Here is an 11813-nt window from a genome sequence, read left to right as displayed (position 1 = left end):
AGATTTTTGAAATTGCTTAATGAGAGACTACAATTTGATATCATATACTGTATGCCTTTTTACCATTTCAAACGAAGATTCCAGAGGATTTAATTTATGCCCTTGAATCAATGCGATGTGTTCATTTGTTGTGTGTATTTTGACTGCTGACTGTGACTACCTGTCTGAGGTCCATCAAATCAGCGATCTCTTCCTCAAAGCTGCTTCCATCTTCACTGTAGTGCTCAAGGATGAAGTCCTGTTGACAAGTTGACAACAAGACAGAATATTAAGCTCACAGTTTTTCTTGTATAGGAGTCAAATTAAATCAAAACAATGCAAAGAAGTACAACCAAATATGTGAGGAACTTAAGATAAGAAATTAAACTGCATCACGCTTTTTCAGTTATTGTCAGCAAGCTACATGGTCATATTGTTTAAGTATATATTCGTCTCGAGTCAGAATGAAGAGATGGATTATAGGTGACATGTCTTTTCAAAACAGGTTATGGCTTTATGTTTCTCTTTTTTTCTTCTGCTATATAGTATTCATACTATATAGCCTGGAAATCGGAAAGTTCCTGGTTTGATCCCGGCTCCTCCCGGCATTGTGAAGCAACTGAACCCTTAACTGCTCCCTGGGCAGTGTCTAATATCTGCCCATTAATGCTAATAGTTAGGATGGGTTAAATGTGTAGAGGTCTAGCTATCCACAAATGCACTTAGCTAATGACACTTTTCCTTTTCCTCATGCTCTGCGTTGTGTTGTCAAGTAATCACTTTCGTTGCAATGCGTGTGAAGACTACAGCACAACTGATAAATAAACCTGAAACATGAACCGGAGGGAGGCGTGGTGGGCTGAAAGCCAGCAGACACAGGTAGCAGGACACCCAGTCATTAGACTGCAAGTGATTACAGATGCAAAGCAGGGTGAACCTGCAGTCATGAGGAGGTGAGCACAAGCTCATATACAACCTAGTACATACAGCAGTGTCTGTTCAGCACCCCGACTGTAAACGTGTTGTCATGATTTATCACCATGCCTAGGCCTGTTTCAGTCTGTAATAAAATCTGACCTACATTCAGTCACATATTGCACCCCTCTAAAATTCCAAAATCCAACCTACATTCAGATAATAAAACACACTTTGACCACCTATTGTTTCTGGAGAAATAGCGAGCATAAAATAATGAAAGTGAATTCTTGGAAACAATCAAATGTTATGTTAAAGGGAAGGGGTTTGCCCTGATGGCACAGCCAAGTCGAATGGCTATCAACACAAAGACCTCAGTATGACGTCATGGGTTCAGACCCTACCTTGAATGGAACGGAGAAGTCCACGTCTTTCGTCTCCTTCAGCCCCAAAGGAATGAGGGGAATATTGGCCGTTTCCCTGGAAAAACATCAAACAAAAACTCAGATGAGCCAATGAGTTAAGCTGCACAGAGACCGCATTAACTGTCTCTCCTACACACAGCACCGTCTGTCCAACAAAGACAATCACCATTCACCAGTAAGTTAATTAATTAAGAGTTGTGACAAAGAGAACATCGACTTCAATGTTGATCTCCTGTTCCATCAATGTATTAGTACAGATGTGCAGAATATTATTGTTGGTATGATTTTTCCTGATATGAAATCTTTAACTTTGGTCATGGCATTATGCATTTTAAAGTACAATGAAAATAGTTACTGCTGTTTGTAGTGTATGGCAGTATGGTAGAGCTGATAAATTACTGGACTGTGGAAAAACTCATAAGTACCAAGATGTGATAACAGTGTTGAGAGAGGGAGGGAACTCCCTTTGACACAGTCGTGTTTTATATACGAACATGCAAGTTGACAACACAGTCATAGGGCAATCTACAGTAAATATCACATAAAAGGTACACCTTGGTCAAACAAACACTAGAGGAAGTTTACATTTAAACTCAATCTTTAGTTTGGATTAAGGGAGTGGAATTTCTGCATTAACCACATGACCCCTAGCATCACTATTATGGATATGTCATATGATGCAAATCTACAGGCTCACAATGCAACCAGGTTGCGCGCTTGTAGATCTCCCATTTTCACCTACAATGACATGTCAAAAATAGGGTTGCCAGCTTCAAAGTGGTTCATTTAACTTTCCTGCCTGCTAGCCCACACATTCCCAACCTCTCTCATTAGCCTCCGTCATTAGAAGAACCGTCTCTGCTCCTTCTACCTGTTTCTATAAACATCAAACAGAGCTCTGGCACCATAAAACCTCTGCCACTGTGACTCTCCACATGAATGAATGGTCTTTCTAGGATCACAGGAATATTGTCCAACCAATCACTGGATGGCCTGCTTAATACTTTGGCAACAAAGTGTGGTGCACTGCAACACGTTGCTTTGACAAAAATGTTCTCTTTCAGTAGAATTTTTGTAGAGTGACACATACCGGTAGTACCACACTTTACAGCCGAAGCATATAAATCAGGCTAATGTCTCTGTATTCTGTACTCTATACTAGTACTGGTTGATTTTAATGTTTTACATTCAGATGATTTTATTTATCCCAACAGGCAATTGATTTTGCAGCTCTCCCAGTTCACAGACCAGACATGACACAAAAGACAGGGAGTAATGAATAATACACTGTGTCGTGATTCGTGCACCTAAACTATCTTCAACAGATCTACAAGCACACAACACGTTGCCTAAATCAGGCTTTACACGTCTAAAGGCAGCAAACAAATGTGGTTCATATAGGTATAGTTTACATAAATAACAGTTCAAAGAATGCAACAGTCTTTTAAAATGACTACAGTACTGACAGCGTTTAATAGCCTGATAATGGAAGGACTTAGCAGCGGTTTGTTCTCTCAAGAGGCACGTTATTACACAATGCCAGCCTGAGGGCACCACAGTCAATTCACTGGACACAACAATTAGGGCTGTCACAATTATTACATAATCGTCTAATCGTGATTATTTGACATAAACACAATTATTTTGTCATAATCGTCATAATCGTGAATGTTGAAAAATGACAGAAATAGTGGAAATAGCAGATCTACAAGCTCACAACGCGTCGCATCGCGACGCGTTGTGAGCTTGTAGATCGGCTATTTCCACTATCAATGTTATTTTTTAAGTAGTAAGTTGTCAAATATGTCAGTACGGTAATTTCTTTGTATATTTAGGTTATGTGTCATATCTACCATGTACAACTTCAAAGCCTAAAAGCCAAACAGAAATGTAATTATCAACGACAAAAACACAATTAAATCGTTAATCGCCAATTATTTGAGTGACAATTAATCGTCATGTAAAATGTCATATCGTGACAGCCCTAACAACAATGTTGCTGATCTATGAACTGAGAATTGTACCACGGCTGCATGTACACTATTGTAAGTAACTCTTGATAAGTACACTCACTTACTGATTAAAGGCTATAAGTTGCTTGTGAGCAAGAAAATGGTTGCCAGTTTGAAACCGTGTGCATGTGTGTGTATGTGAGAGAGACATAAAGCAGGTCCGGCTGCTTATCACATGGTTCAGCAGAGGAATTGCCACCTGACCTGTCCTACAGGCTTCTGAGCCTAGACATGCTCTAAAGACACACCCCTCCTCCCACTTCCACTTCCATCTCCACCTCCTCTTACACCTCCCGTGTCTATCTCCTGCCTAAAAGAAAATGGACTGGACTATCCAAAAGGCTTTTACGTCTGAAAGATGTCTTCTGGGCTTTCACTGGGCTTTCACTAGTAGGGAGTGACCAATGCAGAATGTACCAGAACAATGATTGATACAAAGCCTGTCATGTGACGGTGTCTTGTGCAGACAAAAGCAGATCTATGCGTTGGGAGCTTGTAGATATGCTATTTTCAGGAGCGGAGGCTGACGTCTAATGGTGATGGATGGATTATTTTGTGACTGGAGAAGAAAACCAAACACACACACTGTTCAGACACAATGTTCCTCCTCCATAAAATAGTGCCTGACGCAGAGATATCCCAGCATTCCTCTGTGACCCAGAGCACTGACTCATTCGTTACTTAGAAAGACAGAGAAAGAGAGACAGTGGGAAAACTAGGAAGAGAGTGATAGAGAGAAAACAGAAAAAAGACACGGAGGGGAGAGTATGATACAACAGCACATACTAAAATCTAATTGAACTCAGAGAGAATTATGCAAACAAATGTGTCTATTTGGTTACATTTTAACACTCTCCGAGTTACAAATGACTGGATTATCCCTGGGCATGTTACTGTGTACTGTACAAGCAGGTGAGAGTGTTGTCCTTTTTCTCCTGGGGCAAGAGGGAATGTGAGGTCACACACACACACCTCTACCTACTGCAGGAATGTTGAACCACACACACACACACACACACACACACACACACACACACACACACACACACACACACACACACACACACACACACACACACACACACACACACACACACACACACACACACACACACACACACACACACACACACACACACACACACAAATGAAGGTCAAAGTGTGTGTTGGGTCACCATGGCTACAACCCTGCAAACAAGCACCTTCCATTATAAACAAGAAAAACTCACTTGGGTAAATATCACCTGTATGAGGACACAAAAGCCCTTATGCATGCAAAGCATTCCTTAAATTGATTTCCAATAAGTCTATAGAGTATTAGAGGTTATGTTTTGGTATTTTGGACAAAGATTGGCTCGCAATATTTGCAAATTATGAAAGCCAAGAATTTGCTATATAACAATCTGATTAAACCTCAATACAGCCAGAGAACATTTGTAATAGTTATTATTTGCCCAAAATCTGCTTCAGCAGAATTCAACTTATTTTGGTAAAGCAGGTGATATGAGAAAAGACAATAAAAACTATTCAGTGGTATAGATGTAAAATCATTTTGTAATTGTTCATCTATGATGATTATGCCCACTAACTAGGGATACCAGGTTCAGAGTGGTTATGGTGTAACTTTAGTGTGATTTCCTGTTCTCACAGTAAAATCTTCAGTGTTAATTTATCTGTTTGAGAGAGGGCCAGTGGGTCCATTTGGTTCCATTTGTTCGCTCTCAGTTAAAATAGGGTTAGATTTTACTGCATCATGATTTTGAAGATAATTTTGTTTTTGTTCAAAGAAAATAGGCCTATCTGATGACAACTTCACGGCTGCACATGTAACTCACTGCTGTGTCACATAAAAGACATGAAGGACACGTTTCTGGTACGCATTACCTCACGGCTCAACCAGCTGGATCCAGTTTGGGCCAGAAATACCTTCAGAAACGCAATCTATTGAGAACAGGGCGAGGAAGAGGGACAGGAGACAGGAGAGAAGGGAGGGAAGACGGGCAGGAGAGAATGGTGGTGGATCTTTTGTTCCTTGGATGACTTTGTGTTGAGCTAGACTAGAGTTTCGAACGAGGACAGAGGACCAGGGTGGAAGTGGTGTTGTGGAGGAAGAAGAGGCGCGTTGTGTACACTGTTGAGTCTCTTGGGAGTTACAAATGGATAAAAAGACGACACCTTCGCCATGACACGATATATTACAATATGCTATTGCTAAAGCCGGCAGCTGAGAGGGACATGCTGTAAGTGAAGAGTTTCAGTGGGAGTTTCTATCGGGACCTGATCCAGATCAGCCGAGAGGCCTGAGACAAGAGACATGTACAGTAGTACACCCCCATGGCCTCAATGTCACATGATGGGACCCAAGTGCCTTGAGTCATGGGAACAGATTCTCTTCCCAGTAATTATCCAGTTTCAGCCTCTGTGTGTCTCTCAGTGATACACCTGTTCTCTCTACTCACGCGCGCACACGTGCACACGTGCACACACACACACACACACACGCACACGCGCGCACACACACACACACACACACACAATATGACCTATAACCTGCATATCACCTGTTTGAATCACTAGATGGCAAGATCAGATGCAGAATCCTTTGCCTTCTCTCAACTGATGATTTGCAATTGAGCAAGTTATCCAACCCACTGTGGCCAACAGTAGAAGACTGTGGTTGTACGGGCAACTCACTGGTGTTAATGTGTGTAACTTTGTTACTTTGAAAGAGCATTTGTTCAGCCAACTTTCCCTTGAAGAAATACAAGTAAAAAAGAAAAGCTCACACTAATCTATATAGGCTTTCCCTGGTACCACAGTGACCTGCTGTTTGATGTTGTGGATTTTATGTCACTTTTAATCTCATTTTAAAGGATTAACAGGCCAAAGTTAATAAATGACAGCTTCTTGGGGGGGAAAAACAAAACAAAAAACTGTGTGTGTGCTCACTTGTTTACGTCACTCTCTTGGGTTCAAATGAATGAACCCCTACCTGCTGTCTCATTTACCTCACCCTCTTATACAGAGGCTTCAAATGAATGAACCCCTACCTGCTCACAGACCGTAAGTCTCTCTGGAGAAGAGTGTCAGATGAAAGACTACAAGGGTGAAGCTTGTTGGGGTAGGAAGCAATTTGGCTTTCAAAGAATGACCCTCTATGTTAGCTTCCATAGCAACCAGCTACCCAGCCCGCCCCTCGAGTGTGTTCCAGTGTTGTCACATGTTGTCATGGATAACATGGTGGGCTCAAGTGTGTGTTTCTGATGTGTGTGCCAAGTGTGTCTGTCTCTGTGCATCACTCTGGGTATGCAAACTCCACACAGAAAGGCCCTATCGCCAACCCCACCTAGGGTGTGAGTGATAGGGCCTAAACATGGAGATGTGGAGAACACTATATATGGAGATAGTCCAGTCCATCATGTCATATGGGACTACCGTCATAGACAGTAGCCATTGTTAGGCCGGAGTCAATGGCTGTCTGTCTGTCTGACTGTCTGTACAGGAAGTGATGTCACATGACATACTTTTTATGCCCATATATGAGTCATTCTGTACCACATCTCCATGTTTAGGCCAAACAGGTTCGCTCCATTTCTCCATGTATAGGTCCAAATGCCCAACGTCGAGCTTGACAAGGAGGATACCGCACATTGTACCGCATCCACCCTTTCTTCTCTCTCCTTTTGGTATCTTTATCCTCCTCCTCCTTTTTTTCTTTTTTATTCTTCTCTTTTTTCACAACTGCCTCCATATTTACTTTAGAAAATATATATTAAATTCTAAGAACGTTTCGAGTACCAGTTTGATACAAGAGCGAATAAGCGCTACACTTCTGGAATCCTGTGCGTCGACTTAAAGTCGGATCCAGGCCTAATAACTTTATCTATCCGCCCCGATGCCACCTCCTTGTTACATTTTCTTTTCTGAGACACATTGTCTTTCTTCTCTCTCCTTTTGGTATCTTTATCCTCCTCCTCCTTTTTTTCTTTTTTATTCTTCTCTTTTTTTGTCTTTCTTAGTCTTGTGTATCCTTCTCTTTTTTTAGTCTTTCGTGTAGCCGCCCCGTACAGGAAGTGATGTCACAACTCGCTGACATCACACCGACATCACTCCCTGTACAGAAGGAAGGTTACAGAAGGAAGGTTACGGAAGGAAGGAAGGTCACTCAAGTGACAAGGTTTTTCAGGGTAAATGCGACCTTCGGTCGCAAAAACAATAAATATAAACTAGTTTGTGGTTTTGTTTAGTCTAAGTGTCAGTGTAGTGTATGCGTTTATGGTTTAAGCAAAATGTATTTCTGTTCAGTACCATGTTTGCGTGCATGCTCTCTGTGTGTTGGATGAGGATATGCGTATGTGTTGGGTGAGTGAGTGTATGGTGTGTGTGCAGTTTTAGTGCTCTCCAGTGAGAAGAGCCACCTGTGGAAAGAAAAGAGAAGGAAGTCTCTGAAGATGCCAAGTTAACAGCCACATCCTACTGTTTAACTCTACGCCAGCAGTTTTTGCTGTTAATGTTTGCACGGCCAAACATGCATGCGCACGTTCATGCACATGCCCGTCAAACATGCATGTGCACGTTCATGCACGTGCCCACGGGGTCTGCTGTCAAAGTTACCACTAAATCCACTTAATCTGCATACAATGTTTGGGAACTGTAGCCCCTACACATCTGCCACGGATTGTATTATTATATTTTTCTTCATATTCTTCTTCATTTGCAAAGATCTTGTGCACGGCGGCACGTGCTACGGCTGTGTTTGTGTTCCCCCTCTCGCACAGCAACCTCTAACTGTTAGCTATAGAGTCACACACAGCGAACACAGGTGCGTGCGTGTTTGTGCTTACAGTGGGTCCGCGACGCGGCGACGGGAAGAGTAAGCATGCGTGTTGTACTGAACTGAAATTGCACTGCACTTTTCATGCACTTTTTCCATCTCATTGAGACAGCCTACTGATAATTCCCATACAATTTCATGAAAACCCAACCATGCATTTATCTTGACGAGTTATCTTGCTGACAAACAAACAGACATCAAACAAATGCACACTGCAGGTTGTATGGTAAAGAGAGATTCAGTATTGTGTTGGGTGTAAACGTAACTGGAGGAGCATCACAACACTTCCTCCAGGAAGTATACGATAAATAAGTGTACTTCCTCCAGTGTATAAGACATGTTGACGCCAGGTGTAAGACATACATAAGATTTCTTGTAAGCTTGGTTTCTATCCAAGTTATATTACAATGAACTAGATACAAGCAATTATACTTGTGGATACTAGTGGTAGCCAGTCTTGCCCTTTAGATATTTACTGTACACCTTATAAGGAATATATTTACATAACTCAATTGAAACTACCACATGTGATGGTCAATTGCAACTACCACATGTGACAGAGGCACATGTATTCCTGCTATACATCACACTCTCACATAAACACACCTGAAAGGTGAGATGAAGCCAGCCATTGTTTATTTTAGATTATATTCACACCTGTTTCTTCACGCACAAAGTATTGTTTGAAAACCGGGCATTCCAGTTTCTCAGCTGCATACCTCTCTGCTTCTGTCCGTCTCTCTATGTCGCCATCTCTCTCTCTCTTTCTCTCTCTCTCCACCCTTCTGTCTCTTTATTATCACCTTGTCGGTCTCTCTAATCACACGGACTCAAAGCCCTCTGCCTCACCATTTCTGACACAGTATCCATGAATGTGTATGCATGTGTGTGTAATGTATCTGAGCATATTTGTGCACATGCGTGTCTTCTGCGTGCATCTGTTGTGTTCCTTTCCTTTATGTTAAGCCTGTGTGCGTGTGTGTGTGCGCCTGTGTGCGCATAAGAGATAATATTGTGTGAAGCAGAGCCGAGTGTAGTAGTCTGAGAGCAATGTACTACTTGGTGTACTACTTTATAGTAGTATGTATGTAGTCATATCTGTGGTTGTGGTAATGGTCACAGTAAAAGGAGTAGCAGCATCAGAATTAATAGTAGTACAACTACTTTCACCTGTACTATTGCTACTACTACTGCTGCTGCTATTTAGTAGTAAAGGTAGTAGTAGTACTACTACTACCATTATTATTTGTATTACTGCTACTATGGGTCCATTTTGTACACTCTCAGAGTTCAATCTAAACCCAGGATTTGACTTACTGTGCGTTCTGGTACACCTCCACAGAGCTGTTGAGGCCCTCCAGTTGCTCCATCAGGAGCTGCAGGTTGGAGTTGACGTAGCTCAGCTCCAGTCCCACCATCTCACGAACCTTATTGTTGTGTGTCGCCCTGGATGACAGAAGGAAAAGATGTAAGATGTCATTGATCACTTTGAATGCCACAAATGTAACGTTTATCATGACAACTAAAGAACACTGAAATGTAAAGACAGAAAGAATATAGAAGACACTGACATTTAATTACAACACTAGACATCTCGAAAAAATAAGCTTCTGAAAAATATACACAAAGCATAAAGATGACGAGATGATGGCAGGTGGACATAATCAGAAACTGTGTGTGTGTGTGTGTGTGTGTGTGTGTGTGTGTGTGTGTGTGTGTGTGTGTGTGTGTGTGTGTGTGTGTGTGTGTGTGTGTGTGTGTGTGTGCGTGTGCGTTCTGAAGACAATGTTGTTGCCCTGGCCTGCAAAGGCCAGGGCACGCTCAAAGGTGTGTGTGTGTGTGTGTGTGTGTGTGTGTGTGTGTGTGTGTGTGTGTGTGTGTGTGTGTGTGTGTGTGTATGCACGCAAGTGTGTATGTACCCTAAGGACAAGGTTGTTGGCCTGCAAAGCAGAGATAAGAACATTCAAAAGGTGTGCATGCGCATGCATGCTTTCGTGCGTGCGATATAAGTAATGGGTGGTTCCTTCCTACACACACACACACACAATCTGCCTGTCAGATCTTATTGTCTATGTCTCACTGCAAACACACCATCTATCAACAACACATTGCGTCACTGCCAACACAGCCGCACTAGCGTGTATCAAAACAGCATCCCGGTATCGGCAGTGGAAGCTTGTGATTGGCTGAACCGGAGGTAGGGAGCGCTCCGTTGTGTTCCCCTGGACCGCGCGGAGGTGATGAAATTCGGGGGGCTGAAGATTTACTATTCTGTCCATAACGGCACATAAGTCGGTAACGGCGTAGAGTCGGCACATGGGACCGTCGCAACGCTCGACTATGCGATGTTTCATAACATATATAATCATAAACATTCTATATTTATAAGGTCAAGTATTATACTTAATAATTGGGACTAATTAAGAACCATTATCATAGTTATAATTGGCCTACATTTACAGTAGTTTAGGCATTTTGGTTTGATAAGGTTGTGGGCAGAACAATTTGTCCTTGTTTGTTATTTGACTATTTTTACTTTAATTTTAATTAAAGACACTTCATAGTGAATTAGTGATTATAATAAATAGCCTATGTCATGACTGCTAGATCAGATTGTGTTTATAATATAACGCCGGCGTGCCTCCGTCATCTCCACCGAAAACAAGCGCTCCCCCCTTGTTCCATTGTCGAAACCGGGATGCTGTTTTGATTCACGCGCCGCACTACCAGCAAAAGCACATAACCACTTCCATGGCACCCTGTCTGTCCCTCTATCCATCTCGCTTCCTGTCAAGTATTTTGTAATGTTCAATGCTAATGTGCTTTATTGCCATAAAGAAGATAGAAGATACATCATGTTTCACTGGGTGGGAATTATGGCAGAATTATGCTTTATATTGTTAAGTTGTTCAACTTGTTCACATTTGTCCCTATAGTATTGACACAAGTATCTTAATTTGCCTGAGTTGTGAATGCCCTTTAAGTCTGAATATTCCAAGATGCTTCTGTATGCTGGCCTGATATTTATTGCATTTATTGTTATGGCTACAGCTTGGCTCCATGGCACAATACAAGCCTCTCTTATCTACAGTATGTGAATAAATATTTTCCCATCCCTGCTGACAGGGAGAGAACTATAAAGCATAAAGCCTCTTGAACCATAGTAGCATCCCTATTCTGGGGCTAACATTTAACATTTAACAACATGAGACATTGTGAGCTTGTAGATCATCTATTTTCAGCTAAAAAAAATTGTGTTGAGCAAAAGCAGGAGGGGGCCTAGTATAGAGCCTTCCCCTTGGGAATCCGGTTAACTACTGTATGTACAGTACTGTATAGGGTTTAAGTGGTATAATTAATGTACTTCTATGATATCATGTATTAAATCACCACCTTAGAAATAAGTGTCTCCATTTGCCCCAACAATTACTGATTGATACTTCTGAATTCCTTGACATCACCAAAGCATTACCTAATAAATACATTTGTACAATATGTCTCGCTCCCCCACCCTCCACCTCCTCAGTGGAGAGTGAGACATGTGACCTGTCAGTGTTGGGTCTTACTTGTCGTAACACAAACAATCACATCACAAAGGAGCCCATTATACTATCTGTTGGCAACAGGAGACATCTGTGCGTGCGCACG

General features: G+C 41.9%; 1 protein-coding gene across 1 annotated transcript in view; it reads right to left on the bottom strand.

Annotated features, from left to right (window-relative positions):
- rhpn2 (rhophilin, Rho GTPase binding protein 2) overlaps positions 1 to 11813 on the bottom strand; it is a 49324-nt gene that overhangs the window by 18496 nt on the left and 19015 nt on the right. The window contains exons 3-5 of the mRNA XM_080729943.1: positions 9483 to 9611; positions 1299 to 1374; positions 161 to 238 (exon numbers count right to left, since the gene is read on the bottom strand). Of these exons, the coding sequence (XP_080586069.1) occupies positions 161 to 238; positions 1299 to 1374; positions 9483 to 9611 (283 nt within the window). The remainder of the gene's footprint in view (positions 1 to 160; positions 239 to 1298; positions 1375 to 9482; positions 9612 to 11813) is intronic.

The sequence above is a fragment of the Nannobrachium achirus genome (assembly GCF_963921795.1).
Source record: "Nannobrachium achirus genome assembly, chromosome: 7".
In the NCBI taxonomy this organism is placed as follows: Eukaryota; Metazoa; Chordata; class Actinopteri; order Myctophiformes; family Myctophidae; genus Nannobrachium; species Nannobrachium achirus.
Note: the sequence above shows the minus strand (reverse complement) of the source record. Positions and strands in the feature narration are given on the sequence as shown.